Source organism: Macaca thibetana, chromosome 4 (assembly GCF_024542745.1).
Source record: "Macaca thibetana thibetana isolate TM-01 chromosome 4, ASM2454274v1, whole genome shotgun sequence".
NCBI lineage: Eukaryota > Metazoa > Chordata > Mammalia > Primates > Cercopithecidae > Macaca > Macaca thibetana.
Genome location: NC_065581.1, coordinates 117,868,156 through 117,888,706, shown reverse-complemented (window position 1 = coordinate 117,888,706; position 20,551 = coordinate 117,868,156). Strand labels below are relative to the sequence as shown.

At 34.1% G+C, this 20,551-nt stretch overlaps 1 protein-coding gene across 3 annotated transcripts in view; it reads left to right on the top strand.

Moving 5' to 3' along the window:
* Positions 1-20,551, top strand: part of ADGB (androglobin) — a 235,959-nt gene that overhangs the window by 95,030 nt on the left and 120,378 nt on the right. For all 3 annotated transcript variants that reach the window (XM_050787327.1, XM_050787328.1, XM_050787329.1), the window contains 4 exons: positions 3,701-3,795; positions 9,149-9,323; positions 10,728-10,818; positions 19,448-19,577. In XM_050787327.1, coding sequence (XP_050643284.1) covers positions 3,701-3,795; positions 9,149-9,323; positions 10,728-10,818; positions 19,448-19,577 — 491 coding nt within the window. The remainder of the gene's footprint in view (positions 1-3,700; positions 3,796-9,148; positions 9,324-10,727; positions 10,819-19,447; positions 19,578-20,551) is intronic.

The window sequence follows — 20,551 nt, the reverse complement described above, 5'->3', positions numbered from 1 at the left end:
AGGCATTTACTGAAGGTTAGCTATTCTAAATTGACTAAATATCATATCATATAAATAAAAATAAAAATCATATATAATATTTAACAAATACTTCTTAAGGACTTGCAGTAATTTGGGGTTCATCTCACTGGGACTCTACATTTCAGGCTGAAATTGTTATAAGTTCAGACAGTAAACATTTGACATAAAATAAAATCAATGATAGAAGTGGTATTTAAGTAATCTTACATGTTTTATTGCAATCTTCTGAAATATGCTTATAGAAGGCAAAAAGAGCTCTATCACATGTAAAATAAAACATTGAAATCATACAAAAGTAGCAAAAGCTTCTTTTAGGCAATAAAATATAATAAGTATGGCAGTTGTAGGCCATATAAGGCTCATAACTAATGTACAAAATATTTTAAGGCAGTTTTAGAGACTGGAGTATAAAATTCTATCTCATTATTCAAGAGTATATTTTTTTCTTAAATTTCTTTCTCAATTATTAGACTTTATTTTATATGCAGCTGTGCTAATTCAATGCAAAGTTACTCCAACTGGAAAGATAAAGACATTTCATGGTTTGTATCATTGATAGTTCACTAAAAGAAATTATAGAGCCCTTGGATTTAAACATTTGCCTTTAAGATCTTCTAAAAGAATTTTTATCCATATATAGTAAAACCAGAAAGCATTATGAGTGTTCTAATACTGCAGAATCACACAACATATTTACAGAGAAATAATAGAACAAATAGGAATTATCCAAGGCCCTTTAGACACTTTACAAATAATTCACATCTTTTATTGGGTAATAAACTTCTTTGAAAATCTTATAAAAATTATGAACCATCTCTGTTTTTCCAAATTCTTCGTACTCTTGGTTGAATGTGTCTTCTAAAGTCCATGTGCTAGAATTTTGATCCCCAATGCTGTTTGGGGATTAAACAGCTCACTGTTTGCTCCCCAGTGTTGGGAGATGGGGCTAATGAGAGGTAATTAGGCCGTGAGGACAGAGGGAATGGAGTAATGCCATTATCATGGGTGTGTTAGGTATCCTCGTGTGGGTTTGTTATAAAACAGTGAGTTTGCCTATGGGATGACATGCTTATTTGGCCATGGGATGGCACAGCAAAAAGTTCCTCACCAGATGCCAGCACCTTGATCTTGGGCTTCCCAGCCTCCAGAACTGTGGAGAAATAAACTTCTGTTCTTTATAAGTTACTCAGTCTCAAATATTTTGTTTTAGCAGTACAAAACAGACTAAAGCAGTTAGTGTGCACACAAATCTGCAGTGTTTTACATAATAGTTCACTGAGTTCCTGGGCCCCTGAATCTCATTTATAAGATATATAAAACATAGTTTGAAAATCTCTATTTAATAGCACATTCTTATCCAGATTTTACAGACTGATGTTTAGCTAATAGCACTAGTATAGTGATACCAATATTTATAATCAGTTTCTAGTCTAATTAATCTGTGTCCATGTCATACCACTTATTAAATATTTAAAACTTCACCCTTGACTAAACACTGGTGTTATTTTTTTAAATTTCAACATTAAATATTATAATCTCATGTAAAATGTGTGATTATCTTAAAATTTGGAGGAACTATTTTTTGTCATCAACATCATTTCTATAATATGTCAAGACCACATTCTTTACTTCAAGTTTCTAAAGTTATTTTTTGCAAGAGCCCACCTGGAATTCCCAAGTTTCCATATATTTTATTACATAATGGTATAAAGTAAATGAGAACTTTTTTCAAAATGCTTACATCACAAACTTTATTTTTAATATCATAAGGAAAATAAAAGTTCAAAAGACTTATTAAAGATCAAGGGCAAAGTACTTAATGTGATCACATTAAATATTAAACTTTAGAGAATTTTAGGGAAGACATCAAAATTTCTAATGCATAATGTACAAATGTGGGATATAATTTGGACCAAAATACTTTTACACTTGATGATTTTTAAAACAAGATTTAGAAAAGAGTTAATGAAATGGATCAACTTGAAGGAGCCATGGGGTGCCCAGATACTTGGTCAAATATTATGCAGAATGTATGTTTAACATCTGGAAACTCAGCTGACTTTTGTAAAGAAGCCCAGTCCTGCTCAGTAGCCAGGCTCAGAGAAGAATCCTCACTCTTCTTCCCTCCCCCTCTCATGCTTCATACTTTCCTAAGCTGTAGAGAGTCAACTGCTAAATCTTGAACCTGAAAAGTACATTTAATCTTGTCCTCTTCCTTGAAAGTTCTGCAGCTAGATAAAAAACTGATTTTTAAAATTTTATCCATTTTTAATATTTAGCAGTCATCACTGTCAGGAACTTCCTCTCCATTACTAGCCTTCAACTCTCAGCTGACACCTAAAGACATTTCACAATCTTTCTTTTGATTAGAGGACTTATTGGAGGGCTTCTATTAGATTGATCAGTGAGAAAAGTAACTAGACTGTAAATTACTGGTCACTGCAGAGGGCATTCTGGTCAATGTGGGTATCTCAAATGGTTTTATCTGATGATAGGAGTGCATGAAAAGTATTTTCATTAACATTCATTCTTTTTAAAAGGAATAATTATTTTACTGCATCCTTAAACTTAAGATGATTATTCATATTTAAAAACATATTATTTCATACAAGTTATCACACAATACAGTGTACCTTGTACTCCACAAGCAGTAAACCAAATTATTAACCAAGCCTCTGCAGACAAACACCCTAAAAGTTAGTTGAGGAGACAGCATGCGTGGACATTAGATGATAACTAACATCATCAAAAAAATGTAGCTTAGGCAAATGAGTAATGTAGCGAAAAAGCAATCAATATGTGTTGGCAAGGTGTATGAGAAATGTAAATATTTCAATTTTGAAATGTAAAAGTATGTTTCTATAAGTTTGGCAGGTTTTCATATCTCCATTCTAGAGATATACTGAGCTGACAACTAATTTATATTCTGTGGTCTTAAAGATATTATTCTTTTGTAAACATAGTATCAAATATAGTTAAATCTCAGTATGTAAATTTGTAAAAAAAATTTAATTAAAAATAAAAAGAGGCTAAAATAAATTCACTTCTATTTATTTGTCCAAAATATTTGCAGGACCAAAAATTACTGAATAAAATAATCAAATAGAATAATTTCAGGGATAAGAAAAACATAACAAACAAATAAGCAATGCTCAAAAGTAAATTCCACCTGCATTAAACACTTCAAGCTAAATTATTTATGCCTTACTTCTTCATGGAAAAATTCATTTTACTTAGGTTTTCTTTCTTTTTGAAATGACAGTGACATAGAAACTCCTGGACTTCCTGTAAGTTCAACACAGAATAAATATTCTATCTATGAAAGTAAAGAAATGCCTCAACTTAAAAATAATTCCTTTTGAACATTCTCATTTGTGGACCATTCTATGTTGCACTGACTAATAACTAGAGTATAGTTATGTAATAACTCTTAGTCATGAGGTATAATAAGGTCTTAAATTATTAAATAGTAATAACGTGAACTTAAAATGAATGAGACAGGCTGTAAAATAGATACATCTTTAAGATTTAACATCTGTTAAATTCATTTTGCATCCTTTATGTATTTTTCACCAGCCCAAAGATAAATTCATTAAGGCAATTGAACAATCTGGAGTGAGCGACTGACAGATCGATTTTGACTAGGATTTTCATGACATAATATATGTTTGTTTTACAGGTTCTTCTGCAATACAGACCTCTCATATGGTCGTATATGCGACATTCACACCTCTCTATTTGTTTGAAAACAAGATCTTTTCATTAGAGAAGATGGTAAGCATTCAAGCTTAGGAAACAGTATTATTTATTTTGTGTGTGTGGGTGCACGTGTGTGTGTGCGCATGTGTATGGGTGATTACTTTCTGTGGTAGAAGGCACGTGAAAATTTAATTAAAATTCTATCTGTGGATGTAAGTTTCCTTATCTTCAAAATTAGATACTCGACCTAAGGGATCTGACATATCCAAAATTATCTTAGATGATTGCAATAGCTCTGGCTAATTATAAAAAAGGACAAGAAAAAATATAGAGTTACATTTAATTTTTATAGATCCTTCTGTTATAAGCGAAAAGAAAGATACAGAATTTATGTATTTCAGTGAAAATCATAGAAATTATTCCTAGGTAATAATTAATGACCTTCCCATAAATAGGCCACATATGTTTTCTTAAAATAAGATGATTTTAGTGAATTCATCCTCAGGCTGGAGAGATACTGCTATGACCTTTCTTGTATCATAAAATAATACAAAATAAATGCTATTTTTTAATACAATTAACAAATTGTAGAAAATTTAGAAAATGTAGTGAAAGGAAATGCAATTAAATATTTGTAGTATAAATGGTAAGGCATAGGCCCTATTAACATTTTGTCATATATACTTTGATTTTTCTTCTGTATTCTGTGTTTGTATGTGTATACCTTTTTTATTGGAATCACACTTTATGTTATATTTAGAAACAGCTTTTCACTTAACAAGATATTGTTAACATTTTTTCATGATGCTAAATTTTAATCAGTATATTTAGTGCTTGCATAGTATTTAATGTATTTTCATAATTTTTAAGCTATCTATTGTTCTTGGACAGAAAAACAACTTTTCTCCTTCCCTTGTGATGGCAAAGTCCATCAAGTGATTAACAATTTATTTAAACAAACGCCCTACTGCTTTTGGGGTTTTTGAATCCCAATTCTGTTTGGGGACTCTAGATATCTAACACTTTATTACTAGGATTTCATAATCCGAAGTCACTGCATTAAAGTATACAACTACATGATGCAGCAATATGATTACACATGAATGTTCATTTAGTTAGTTAGAAAGAGCTATGTTTTAAAAACTTGAACAAAAATTAGCTTGAAACATAAATATTCCAGTTGAATGATTATTATACTTTACTATATGCATTACATTTGTCTTTTAGATTATGCTTGGGGGCATGTTGCTAACATTTTTCCCCTTCTCTTTCTTCTCATTCTTTCTTCTCCACTTTTTTAGATAAAAATAATTTTTCCAGCAAAAATTTACTATGCAATAGTGTTCACATTGTAAGAGGATAAGGTGCCATCCTGAATATGGCAGTTTCACTATTTTTAATCCAAAGTTAGAAAACATTATACATGGTTAAACAGCAGAAACAGCAATTTGGACTGAATCTAAAAACTAGCAACATTCAACAATCTAAATGTACTTCTAAAGCCTCTCCCAAGTCAGGACTCTTGCTGAGATTAGGGCTGGCCTTCTCACACCTGCCTTTCTTTTAACCTCTTTGCATGCTACTGGCCTATGTGCTGTCTCAGATATGCTAGCAAGTAAATGCTCTAACTCGTTGGACTGCTGAAGAATACCATTAATGCCCCATCAATGGTAGACTGAATAAAGAAAGTATGGTACATATGCACCATGGAATACTATGCAGCCATAAAAAGGAATGACATCATGTCCTTTGCAAGGACATGGATGAAGTCGGAAGCCATTATCCTCAGCGAACTAATGCAGAAACAGAAAACCAAACACCACATGTTCTCACTCATAAGTGGGGGTTGAACACCGGGAACACATGGACACAGAGAGGGGAACAATACACAATAGGGCCTGGTGTGGGATGGGGTTGAGGGGAGGGATGGGTCAATAGGGGCAGCAAACCACCGTGGCACACATACCTACGTAACAAACCTGCACATTCTGCACGTGTATACTGTTTGTTTTTTTAGAAGAAATAAAGAAACAAGAATACCAGCAATGCTTTATGGAGTGCCATAGTCTCATGTCTGTCATGAGAAGTACTCAAACTCCCTTTAAAACCACAAAATGTAAGCAGAAGATAAAATATTATCCTGTGCTTTCTGCACGCCATAAAAAGAATGGGGTGCAAAATAATCCTTTTGAACTTTTGGTAGTGATACTGATAAACTAAAATTTAAAAGCTGATCATTTTTAATTTTAAAAACTAAGACTAAAAACTCACATCTGTTTATTCATTGATTGATTCAACAGATTTTATGAATTACCTATTATATGCTATTATATGGTAAACAATATGCTATGTTTTGAAGATACAGTGCTAAGAAAGATTGACAAGGTCCTCCCCACAAAGCTTAGAGCCTAATGAGGAAGGCATACAATTGAGTGAACTGCAATAATACAATTAGAACAGAAGGCACACAAGGTGCCTGCCACGTAGTAGGTGTAGGTGAATTAATATTTGTTGGAGGAGTAACCAAGTGAAAAGACGGTTAAATGAATGAAAAAAAATGAATGAAAGACATAACAGAAACATGCCATCCTTTCTAATGGGTAGCCAGGGAAGTCGTCCCTAAGGAAGAACTGTTTAAGCTGAGACCTTAAAGAAGTTAGGCAAGTAAATGGGATAAAGTGTGTTCAAAGCAGAGGGAATCTTATGTTGGAAAGTTTGGAGATGAAGAAGATTCCACTGGGTTCAAGGAACTACTAGATATTGAAATTATAAGGGGAGAAGACTTAAAGGCAGCTTGAGGCATGGGTGAGGTTCAAGGCATAAAGATTATTATAAATCCTCCCTTTGGGGAAGTTTAAGGCTTAAGGTGCCCAGAGGTTCTGGAATTAACCCAGTGTCTGGAACAGTAAGTGACTTCCAAGGCTGTAATGAACTGACTAGTGAGTCACCATCTTCCTGTCTTGTCTGCTGATTCTTTTAGGTTAGCATCCTGTGAGGGTGATCTGGTTTTCCTGGTAAATATGAGAATGTAATAGAGATACAATGTCTTAAGAATATACCTATAGGAAACAATTTCTGTCTTAATGAAATTTTGTTAAATGGAGTACATTGCTAAAAGTTACAGCCTCAAAGACAGTAAGATCAGCAGGTAAAATAAAGTCAAGAACTTACATTTATTTAAAGAAGTGGTAAAAAAAAAATACAAGAAAATCAAGAACAAAATTGAGGAAGGAGCAAGATGTTATAAATTACATTATCCAACTTCTTTCTCCTCTTGGGTATTCTAATGGTTTTAGTTTTATGTAGATCTGGGAGTTTTACTAAAGCCTCCTTCACCTGTCCAAATCCAACTCTTGCATCTTTTAGAATGTTTGAAATGAGCTGAAATAAAAAGAGTGAAAGGGTCTTAGGAAAGGAAACTTCTAATTTAAGTCTTACGCATGAATTATGCAGCATATGTATATTGAGTGCCTATGAAAAACTCAGTGTTTCAGGCACTATTGTAAATCTCTCTCTTTCCCTAATTGTAACCTAAGGAACTTTGAAATCCTTGAACAAACTTTCTCAGCATGAAACCATAACTCTTATTAATAGCATTAGTTTACGTGAATCAGAAGTATTGTGTAGTACACTAAAAATAAAATGAAGTATGTAGAATTGTTGTATTTAAATTCCTTGTGCCAAAATAATGTTAGTACTTTGGCAGATTATTCAAATTATAAATAGGTGCTAATACTGGAATTTGTTATTTGGACGAGTTCTTTATATTTCCAAATACTTTAAATCATTTTATTTTCTAATGCTCTACAGTTTAAAGAAAGGCGGCGGGGAGTTACACTAAAATTTGTTGCAATGGCAGGAAGAAATTAACACATGTAGACCAAAAATTATGACTAGTAAAATATCTGGAACTTATTCAACTTTTAAATACTACTTTGAATTTGACTTCTATTTTGGATATTATTCAAATGTAACTTTTGCAGTAATTCACCTTTTATAACTACTATGTCAAGGCATTTTCTTTCCATTGAAAGAATTAGTTTCAGGTATTGGCTTGACTCATGAAAACTTAAAAATTGACAGGGTTCAAGTTATAGAAAAAGGTTTATATTTAAGAACATCTATGTAAAAGTTCTTTAAGGCACTCTAAGACATAATTCCAGAGTTTTCTGAATTTTTTTAGTAGCTTGCTAAAATATACAAAAGGGATAAAAAGAAAATGACAGTTTCCTCCATTACTTCAGTGACTTAAAAACTATTGCATCACTTTTGTCTGTATTTTGAATGTCTACAATATTTTAAACCATTCTGCTGGACACACGAGTGCACTGATTAACTTCTTCTTAAAATTATTATCCTGATCTTGCAAAGACACTCCTGTCTCATGGGTCTCCTACCTCGGGGAAGATTGAGCTCCACAGCACAGTCATGAGAGCAAGGCAGTTTCCAGCTGAAGTAATAATTTGCTATAGGCTGATAAGTGGGTTTCTGGTTCTAATTGAAGTGTCTGTTTTGTAAATTTACAATCTGGTTTCTATTGCATAGAAATCATTGAGACAACATAACTAGGAAGAAAAATAGTTATTGACAAAATCGATCAAATTGACTTTAATGTAGTTAATATTTCATCTTATTTTACTTTAAATGTTAAAGCAAGCTGTGAAAGTCAGAATTTGGCTATAGTATATATCACTTTAACATTCACATACTTTTTTATTTCCTTTGGCATGGTTCAGCCATAAATCAGTAACGTAAGTTCTAAGTAGAACTCAGGTATTATTCTGAATTATTCCAAAGCAGACTGGCTTCAGGAGGTCTAACATTAGAATATGAGAAGTATCTGCCTGGGCAGCTCCTTGATTTGGCAGGACAAAGGACAGCCTCTTCTCCCTGCACTTCTCTGGATTCCTCCACTGCCATGTGTAATCATGGGGATCTTCTGTGGAGGAACACATTGTTAGGGGAGGAAGGGTAAAGTGTAGACAAGACAGTCACTTACCACTTTATTTACCTGAACACATTCAAGAAAGAAGCCTTTAAAAAAATTAGGTAGCAATGGTTAGTTTTTAAAAAATATATATTAAGCACTAGTGTTAAAGCATTAACCTGTAAAAATAATGACTGATTAATTTTGGACTAACTGATGTGCTTTTTGTGCAATCTCACACAATCTTAAGCTTTTAGAACTGAAAAGTGTATTCTAGTTCCGGTCTCTCATTTTGTAAATAAATAAGCAGGGCTCCAGAAACTTTAAAAGATGGAAAGAAATACAAATGATAATAATGCTTATATTAAGAGAGGTAGAGATATTGGTTGATTTTTTTCTTATTACCACCATATTGCTCTGTTGGTGATAGTGCTTTCATATTGGAAAAAGTATTACTTTAAATGGAGGAGAATGCTTTTCAATCTACTTTCCATCTTTTAGGCAGATTCTGCTGAGAAACTTAGAGAATATGGGCTTTCCCACATCTGTAGCCATCCTGTGCTGGTGACCAGAAGTAGGTCTTGTCCTCTGGTAGCACCACCAAAACCACCTCCTGTACCTCCCTGGAAACTCATTCGTCAAAAAAAGGAAACCGTTATAACAGATGAAGCTCAAGGTATGTATCACATCATTTTCAAATCCTTCTAATTAATGTGTGAAAGTCTAACAGTTTCATTTGTGGTGAAAGATGTATGTCAAGGAAAATCACCCAACATTTCATCTAAAGCCTATGTTTAATTGTATGCCCAAATTTTATGTCTTTAAAGGATGAACTCTTCACATCTCAGAAGCTAAAAAGTTTGGTTAATGTCTGACTTGACCACATATATCAAGGTCGTTCTTTGAGTGATGACATTGTTATTATTAGTGTGATAGAAAAATTGTTGTAGCAAAGTGCAAAAACTTCCCAATCTTTGGTTTGTTTTTTTCGTTCCTTCCTTCCTTCCTCCTTCCTGTCTCCGTCCCTCCTTCCTTCCTTCTCTCCTTCCCTCCCTTCCTTCCATCTTCTCCTTTATTGTTTCTTGAACCAAAGACCAGCATCCATTTGACACTTGAAAGGAAAACAAAATCCTTTATTTTAAAATGTTATATTTGGGTTAAATTCACATAATTTCTTAAAACAGTTATTCATTCAGGGCATCAAGGAATAGTTGAATGAAAGGAAGAATAGTGAACATGTAGGTAACTTCTGATTTTGCTACTGATTGCTGTGTAATTCTATGTAAGCAAATACTCTTTTATAAACTGGGGTTACAAATCTAACAATTGGTAGGATGCTGTAATGTCAGTATCCTACCTAGAGGCTCTTCACATAATTGTCTTTCTAAATTGAAAATTAACAGAAAATGGCATAGAACAGTCAAACAAAATTTATGTATTCCATGTCCCTGTCCCTTTGTTTTCCCCTAATAATCACCCCTAATGTTTAATTCCATTGTTCACCATGGTAATCACGTGCTGTGTCCTTTACTCATTGAGAATTTCTTTCTTCTAGATCAGCCTCAGACTCTTTAGGAATATCCACAAATCCTCTCCCGACCTGCTGCTTTCTTTTCACCTCATGATCATTACTTTGCTACAGTTTTTGTTCTTCCACTGCCGTATTCATATGGTAGTTCACATTTCCTTCTTATATCCTAAGCAATTGTGTTACAGAGGTTAACTAAGGGAACACTTCTTTTAGTAAAATACTTTTATAGAAACTCATTCCTGTACTTGAAATAGCAAATGCCAAGTAATAATTCTGTAAGACATTGCTAACTTTCTCCCTTGAGACTTAATTGTTTCACATAATTTGGAAAGAAATCGAAGAGTAGACAAAAGGAATTGAATACTGGAAAGATCTATAAACTCTTTCAATAAAAGCTTCATGTATGGTTTTACATTCCTATTTCACACTGTTGAAATTTGCTGAGTAAATAGTTAATCTAACCAGTACTGTATTAAATGTTAAATTCTGTATGCAATCTTGAAAGATTTTTTTAAATATACATCATACTTTCTAACTACTACTTTTTAGAGTTAATAGTAAAGAAGCCTGAACAATTCCTTGAGATTTCAAGTCCATTTTTGAATTATAGAATGACTCCGTTTACAATTCCAACAGAAACGTAAGTATATAACATTCTTCCTCACAAATGCGTCGTGTTAGTAAATATTTTGTGATGTGTCTGGTTAAAAATAACACCAAATGGGAGCATTTTGAAGAACAGTAATTTTAAAATAAGCCCAAATAGATGTAAAAACTTTAAAAGGACATTTTCTTGACCTTTTATAGTTTGTAGTTACATTAATCCACTTAATTAACAAATACTTTTTGCTAATTTCTTGTGTGTGTTATGAGCTGAATGTTTGTATGCCCACCAAATTCATAGGTTAAAATTCTGACGTGCCAGTGTGGCTGCATTTGGAGATAAGGCCTCTAAGAAGGCAATTAAGGTGAAATGAGTGATAAGGCGGGGGTGACAGATCTGAGAGGATTGGTGACTTGTGAGGAGAGACACCAGAGAGTTCCCCCTCTCTCTCTCTCTGTCTCTTTCTCTCTCTCCAGGCACACACACAGTGGAAAAGCTATGTGAGCACACAGAGAAGGCAGCTGTTGGCAGGCAGGAAGGAGAGTCTTCCTAAGAAACAAACCCTGCTGGCACCCATCCTGACTAGTCTCAGACTTCCAGTCTCCAGAAATGTGAGAAAATAGATTTCTCCTATGGAAACCACCTAGCCTGTGGTATTTTGTTATGGCAGCCCGAGCAAGCAAATACAGACTTTGGTATGGAGAAATAGGGTGCGGCTGTAACAAATATCTGAAAGTGTGGAAGTGGCTTCCACATTTTCCTTGTTCTCTTTCAAATAGGCTTTCTCACTTTTCCCTATATGGGTAGGCTGAGAATTGTCCAGATCGATTTCTCTTTTCTAGCACTTTACTATAAGGAGTCAAGAGAAGGCATGCCGCACTTTCAACACTTTGCTTAGAAATTTCCTCAATCCAATATTCAATTTCACCGCTCACAAGTTTTACCTTCCGCAAAACACTGGAACACAGAAAATTCAGCTAAAGTCTTTGCCTAACAAGGGTGGCTTTTCCTCCATGGCCCAGTAACATGTTCCTCATTTCCATGTGAGACCTCATCAAAATGGCCTTTACTATCCATATTTCTACCAGAATTCAATTCACAGACACTTACGTATTTTCTAAGAAGATTGAGGCTTTCTCTATACCTCTCCTCTTTCCTTTTTGGGCCCTTTCCAGAATAGTCTTTAAAGGTCCATTCATGGCAGTGTAGGCTTTCTTTAGCATGTACCTCAAAACTCTTCCAGCTTTTATTACCCAGTTCCAAAACTGCTTCTGCACTTTTAGGTAGTTACTATAGCAGCAATGCCACTTGTAAGCATCCATTTTCTGTCTTAGCCTGTTTGGGCTGCTATAACAAAATGCCATAGACTAGTGGCTTGTAAACAACAAAAAAAATTTATCTCTCATACTTCTAGAGGCTGGAAAGTCCAAGAACTGCATGCCAGCAGAATCAATTTCTGGCAAGGATCTGCTTCCTTGTGCATGGCATCTTCTCACTGTGTACTCACATAGTGGAAGGGGTGAATGAGCTCTCTGGGGGTCTTTTACAAGGACACTAATGCCCTGCATGCAGGCTTGAGTCACCTCCCAAAGGCCTCACCTCTTAATACCATTATTTCAGGGTTTAGGATCTCAACTTACAAATTTGATGGGGGAAATGTACACACACCTACAGATCACAGCACCTGCCTTCCCTTTCATCTAGTAAGTAGTGTGTTCTGTCGATGTGTTTTGTAAATTAATCCAGTTCTTCCCCTAAAAGGAATAATATTTAAAGTTCCTAAAATAATACATTTCAGCTTTTTTTATTGCCTATCTACATGAAAAATCTTCAAATATTTGACAACATTTATATATGCACCACTCCATTCTCTTATTATTAGGTTTCTAGATGTGTAAAAGAACACTGTGTAAGTAGTTTTCCAGTCCCACTGGACATTTCAGTTACAAAAGCCAATGGAATTTCTATTCCTATTAAAACTACTATTAATTAGCCTTCTGTCACTTGGACACAAACAGTCCTAACTGATACTGCAATATAATAGAAATGCAATGCAATATTATCAACAGTATCATTAATTTAGTCAAAATTTGGGCTATATTAACCACTTGTAATACACACATTATTAATATATTAAATAATGTCTTTCCTTCTTAAGTAGAGCTTCCTTGCTTCCTGGATGAATCATACTTAGCATTATTACTATACTGTCTTCTAATAGAGGGACCTCAAGGACTTTGAGGAACAATTACCCTAACATTCAATGACCTGAGACTACTGGGTTTTCTGGGGCTTTGTTTCAGTGATTGGCTTAGTTGCACTTTTAATTTTTCTTTCATAGAACTAATGATGTCTTTATCAGTTCTTAATATTGTCTGCTTCCAATAGCCTTCCCGTCTCCAAATTTGTCTCTAATTTTCTGAGTGTAATGAGTAACATCACCAGATTTTTAGAATTAGTTAACTAACGTTGGCTTGTATATACTTATAATAAAGACATTAGGGTTAGCATATGGGCTTTGTATCTACATTGTAATAATTGGATATTTAACGTAGTAACTTGGGAATCATAGGTATTAAGTAAATATTAATTGAATTGAAAATATTTTGAAGTACCTAAGTTATTCAGTATTTTAAATTATGTTCTTTCCTTTATGGTAGGCACTAGGCACATGTGGCTATATAAATTTTTTAAGTTAATTAACATTATGTAAAATTACAAATTAATTTCCTTAGTTGCATTAGCCACATTTTAAGTTCTCAGTGGTCAAATGTTCTAAGTAAACATTTTTATCATTGCATAAGTTTCTTCTAAATATTAAAAGGAATGAACAAGTGACCTGACCATAACTGTAGCATTTTACTATAACAGTATTATTATATCATTTTTAGTTTTTATTTTAACCTATATTCATAGATTAAAATGAAAAGCTCATCCATTTATATAATACAACATAACTAAGTGGCATTTTCTTTGCCCTGTTAAGAAGACCAATTGAATGTAATTGTCCTAATACGATAGTTAAAACATTTCAACCTTTTAAATCAGTTTTATTTAATAAATAAAATTGTATGCTTTGATGACAAATATACTAAAATTTGTGTCATTGCAGTGATTATACAAAAGCAATATTTCTTAAGTTCCCTTTTATAGTAAGAAATACTTTTTTTTTTTTTCCGAGATGGAGTCTGCTCTGTTGCCCAGGCTAGAGTGCAGTGGAGCAATCTTGGCTCACTGCAACCTCTGCCTACCGGGTTCAAGCGATTCTCCTGCATCAACCTCCCAAGTAGCTGGGATTACAGGTGTGTGCCACCACACCTGGCTAATTTTTGTACTTTTAGTAGAGGTGGGATTTCACCATGTTGGCCAGGCTGGTCTCTATCTCCTGACCTCAGGTGATCCACCCGCCTTGGCCTCCCAAAGTGCAGGGATTACAGGCGTGAGCCACCATGCCCAGCCAGAAATACTTATTTTAAGATAAATTTTGAATTGGTTGGAATAAGGCCTACTTCAAATGTTCTTTAGCATCATAAAATTTAAAAAATAATAAATTAAAAGATCCCCCTTATCCCAAGGATATTAAAATAGAGGATTGAGGGGACACGAGGATTAACTAGCAAGGGCACTGTTTTCGTGAGGAAAAATTTATTAATTAATCAATGAAAACTCTGACTGAAAAAATAAAGTGATATGAAAATATTATATGTAAAACAAAGATACTATTGAAAAATGACCTCACTTTTCTCTTTCACATTGTCTGTTTTACTGCTTTGGTGAGATGACACAGCTGCTCAAATTATGTTCCTAAAAGGAGTAGACAATATAAGAGTATAAGCTGGTGAAAGATGAAAGGCAGTGATAAGAAGTTGGGATATTGCCTGGAGGCAGAAGAGAGCCAGAGAGGTTTGGAGTATTTCATATTTAGAAGTACTCTAATTTTTTTTTTCTTGTTTCAAGTAATTATGCTGATGGGAAAAATCTGTCTGGCTTTACAGATTTGGCTACTGTTTTAGAACAACAAAAAAGCATCTTATCTACTTTAATCATTAGCACTGATGAATATTTTCCGTTATTACCAGCTAATTAAATTACAAGATTAAATGATTGTCATAGAAACGTGGAAAACCGGGTGTGTCACTCTTAGGGACCAAAAAAAAAAAAAAAAAAAAGACTAAATACAACAGCAAAGACAATGAAGAACAATGAAGAGAAAGGGGGAAGGAGGAGGAAGAGGAACCCAAATTCACTAATATTTGAACATGACCATAGGGATAGAAAGAAAGACTGTGAAGTTGAATCTGAAGTTTTTATTGAATCAGAAGAACTTTACAAATAGGAATAACTGGTGTATTGGATGATATTAGTGCAGGGTATGATGGTTGCCATTAAAATTGTGGTAATTTTTAATGCAGCAATAGGTGGCTAATACATGGTTATACACATATATCAAAGACTAGCAAATTTACACTTTGAACGTGGGCAATTAGTTGTACTTCAATTATCCTTTAATAGAGTGGTAAAAATATAAAAAAGAAAGTATGTAAAGGGATTTAAAAAATAAAATAGAAATTCTAGAAGCAAGGAATATAATAACTAGGACCCAGAACTCAATAGATGTGCTTAAGAACACATTAGATACAGACTAAAGGAGAATAAGCAAAATTGAAAATAGATTAGAAGATAATATCTAGACTAAAGCATGGAGACAAAAAAAAATGGGGAAAAAAGTACAGTTAAGACCTATGAGACACGTTGAATATGACCAGCGTACTTGCCAGTGGTTCTCAGAAGTAGAAGATAAAGAGATTTGGAAATAATTAAATCATCAAATCTTAATGGCCAAAAGAATCCCTAAAGGGAAAAGTTTAAGTCAAGATTCAGGAAGTCTTAGAAAGACTAAGTAATATAAATACAAAGAAAACTGCAGCTAAACATATCATAGTAAAACCAAAGACAAATATAATGCAATAATATAAAGCAATAAAAGTGAAATAAAGACTGCTATACAAAGCAATATGGATGAATCTCACATACACTCACAAAATTTAGACCAAATAAGTCTGGTACACAAAGTACATGGTTAGTTTTCAGTTATCTTATTAATATACAGTAAGAAAAGAAAAATTTTAAAAAGCAATACATGGAGTTGGAAGTAACCCGTGTGGTCGTCTGTGGTGAGGAGAGTTGGCCATGATGGGGACATGCTTCTAGCAGGGTTTGTGGGTTGTTAGTAATATGAAAAACGCTTGATCTGAGTAATGGTGATATGACGATGTTTACTTTGTGATATTTCAGCAAGTGTATATTCATTGTTTAACAATATTTAAACATGTATTTTAAGCTTCAATAAAACTGTATTAAAATTATTGAATGGTCTGTACCATCAGTCACACATAAAATGGCCATTAAATATGTTTTTAGCCTTCTCTTGGATAGACTACAATCTGTGATAGGAATATAAACTGATAAGAGAAAAGCAGTCAAAATTTAGATCTGTAGCATGTTCATTGTGCTTTACTACTTTTAGATACTCTTTACATCACAGGCAGTTAATTTACACTTTTATTTATTCTATTTAAGTTTATAATACTAGGGATATTCTTCAAATATTTTACCTTTAAGACTTTGTCAGTTCTATGCATCGACAAGTGAACGTTGAAAAGTGGGTAGGGAGGGAGCACTACACAGCACTACTAGACAAATATTGGCAGTTGTCAACGTCAAGCCATGCAGCACAGTTTTATAACCAAAAAAAAAACATTTCCTGCTACTTTGGTTTTAAAATTTTGTTATTGTTGCAAATTAATAAATCTACTTTTATTCTCAAACTTTTGGGTTTTTGTTTTGTTTTGTTTTTTGAGATAGGGTCTTGCTCTGTTACCCAGCTGGTCTCAAATTTCTGATTTCAAGTGGTGCCTCTTGCCTCAGTCTCCCAAATAGTTGAGACTACAGGCACGTTCCACCATACCCAGCATAAAATTTGTGTTATAATTTCTAATAAATCAATGTAGTAATCTCTATAAACACTTAAAATAAATTAGTTAAATTTATTTAAATATTTTACATTGCATTTGCAACTTTACTAGGTTGTTTTCTCTTCAAGCATTTTAAAAGCCAAAAATGAAAGCAAAAAAGTCTTTGCAAGTATTTAAATCATTACAAAGTCAAATAAGCAAAATCACGTATTTGTAGAAATTTAATTTTTCCTATACATACTATTCGTGTTTACAAACCAAAATTTTCCTATACCTTTTAACTTAAGCATATAGCTAAAATTAAATATTAAGCTATACATTTAAAGGCCTAATTTCTAGATTATATAACATGCTAAATGCTTTCATGTATTATAAAAACTCACACATGGTTTCTTAGTCTGTTCTGGCTGCTATAACAAAAATACCATACACTGGGTGGCTTATAAACAACAGAAATTTATTTCTCACAGTTCTGAAGACTGGAAGTCCCAGATCAAGGCACTGGCAGATTTGGTGTCTGGTGTGGGCTCACTTTCATAGATGGCTTCCTTTTCCTCTATAGCCTCACAGGGTGGAAAGGGTAAAAAATTATTCTGTGGTCTGTTTTGTAAGGATTCTAATGCCAATCATGAGGGCTGTACCCTCGTGACCTAATAAGAGGCTCCACCTCCAAATACCATCACATTGGGGATTAGGTTTCAACATCTGAATTTTGGAGGAACACAAACATTTAGTCACACACAGAATTTTTCTAAACTTAACATAAAAATGTTAATGCTTCATGATTTCTGATTAATGTTATGCTTAAGCTACCCACTGTTTTAGTCAGGGATCTCCAGAGAGACTGAATGAATGCGGAATATAGACATCGACACAGATATAGATAAAGATATGAATATAAATATATGACAGGAGGTTCATTAGAGGAATTGGCTCACTGGTTATGGAAGCTGAGAAGACTCAAGATAGGTTGTCTGCAAGCTGGAGAACCAGGGAGGTCAGTAGCGCGTGGTTCAGTCCAAATCTAGAGGCCTCAAAACCCAGGAAGCTATGGTGTAACTCTCAGTCTGAAGACAAAGGTACGAGAACCCAGGGAGTTGTCAGCACAAGTCCCAGAGTCCAAAGGGCAGAGGCCCTGGGCTTTTGATGTCTAAGGGCAGAAGAAGGGCATCCCAGCTCCAGAAGAGAAAGTGAATTCACCTTTCCTCTGCCATTTTCTTCTGCCCAGGCCTCCAGGTAATTTGATGGCACACATCTACATTGAGGGTGGATCCTCTCTCAGTCCACCGACTCATACGCCAATTTCTGGAAGCACTCTCACAGACACACCCAGAAATAATGTTTTACTAGTCACCTTGGCAGCCCTCATGCCAGTCAAGATGGCACCTAAAATTCACCACACTCACTAAGATGATGATTTTGCTATTCAAAATAATTTTTGTTTATCTCTTCAGGTAGTTGAGTTTGCGTATCAGAGATTTTGTGGGTTGTAAGAAATAGAACTGCAGACCTCAAGGACAAATTTTCTTACAATTTAAATAGTCATAGCCAGCCTTTTAGAATCTCTACGCCAATAGGGACCCCAAATGGGCTAGTTTCATAACCTAAATTCCCTGAGTGACTTACGTTTTCCTTTTGTCTTCTTTCAGCTGTATTACTTGATTGAAGTCCGTGAAATTCTAATACCCAGATACAGGTGGCTTCATCACCTGATTGGATTCTACTAATCTGTTCACTGCTTGAATCTGTTATTAATTCATTTACATATTCATTTTTGACAGAGCCAAATCAGAGATATGTGAATGACATTTCATCCTGCGTGGCAGACATGCCCCTTGTCCTGCTTTGCTGTCGCAGGTCAACATAAGAGCAAGCCTGTGTTTTAATGAGCCTTTGAAGGTGACTGCTGTCACAGCTTTCTATCTTAGGAACATTGTCTTTGTAGCAACACTCCGGGACTTACCCATTCTTGGCTCCTGGCCATGTCTGGTAGAATTGGAGACTCACAACCAAGTTTGTGCTACCCTCTAGTGGCAGTTTTGTGTAAATCAGAGAAGTTTAGTTACAAGTGAATTTTTACAGAACACTAACTGGAAAAAATATCCAAGTTGATGAAGTCTATACACATGGAATTTAATTTTATCTTTGAAACACACTTACTTAAAAAATGCATATACTACAAAAATGTCTTTACGTACCTATAAAATTCTAGCAATAGCAATGGCAATTTGGAGTCATACCAGCAATCACTTGAAAGGAAAGACTATATGCTTGGGTAGCTGGTATGAATGTCACAGTGATAAACTTAAGTGCTCAAGACTCATAATTAAATTTCTGACCCTTAATTCTGTTTCACTGATACATCACTCTGATACTTAATTAAATCAATTCCACATATCAAATTTCTGTTTCGATCATCAAAACCCAAAGTTGACCACCAAAGCTTTAAAACAAATAATGTTCTAGAATTTTTACGTCAATTTGTTGACTAATATACAATATTTTTAGTAGCATAGAAAGATATTCAATGTTTTAACATGAGGTAAAAAACATTACTGGTAGTAAAAGAATGAGAATGACAAATAGAACACAATCAGAACTTTCTATTGTTGACAAAAATGCAGTTGTTTATTAATAACTATAAGCAGAAGATCAAAACAATAGAAGTTTGGAGTTTGTTTTTCTCTTAGGCATTATGTGCGCTCCTTAATTAAGAAAGGAATACCTCCAGGATCTGATTTACCTTCTGTCAGTGAAACTGATGAAACTGCAATGCATAGCCAGACGGACTTGAGTCAAATAGCAAAAGCTACATCTCAGGTAACTATGTTACTCTTACTATTGGCCCAACTCTTAATGATACAAGACTTTTTCCTTATATTGTGAAAACATAGTATACATACAAAATAATGTATAATATGGATCTGAACAGTATAAAGAATAGTGTTAAAATAAATATCTTATGTATCCATCACCTAGGTTAGAAAATGGAATAATCATCTGCTATAGAAGTCTCCTGTGTGTTTCTTCTTGGTTGTATTTTCTGTCTGCCACTCAGATTTTGCTAATAAACAACTTCATACTTTTCTCATTTTGCCAATTATAACTTAACATCTTGTTTGTGAGATTCCTCCCTTTTGTTTTATGTCTGGTTCATTTCACTAACCAATGGCATTTATTGTATAAAATTATGCTACAGATGGTTTTTAATCTATCACAGTGTTAGTGGCTATATTAGTTGCTTCTTGTTTCTTACTATTGTAAGCAATAGTATCATGATTTTTCTCAAATGTCCCTTGATATGTCCTCTAGAAACAGGTACAAGAGTGTCTTCGGTTTCAGGGTTCATAACCCTTTATGTGCAATGACTCCCCTTAACAATTTTTTTAAAACTCTAGCACATTGAAAACAACTCATCTTTTTCTCCATGTTAATTAACCGAGAATTGTTGATAAGGAACATAATTAACACTGAGAGAACATACAACTTCACTATTTGGTGGTTGAATGACTACTAAGCATAGTTGCTCTAATTGCCTATCTATATAGGTCACAGGAGTATCCGGAGACGAGGAGATATGACCACATGAAATACAGCAGTAGGTCTAAAACCTGCTGTAATTTCAAAGTGCTAATCAGCTTACATATTCTTGTAAGATATTTGCAACAACTATAATATAATGTAAAATATTGTGACATTTTGTGGATAGGGTCACAGTTATTGCTCTCAACATTGTGACTGCTTGCCTGTATTGACAAATTGATAATTGAAAAACAAATGCTGAATGTCAGTCA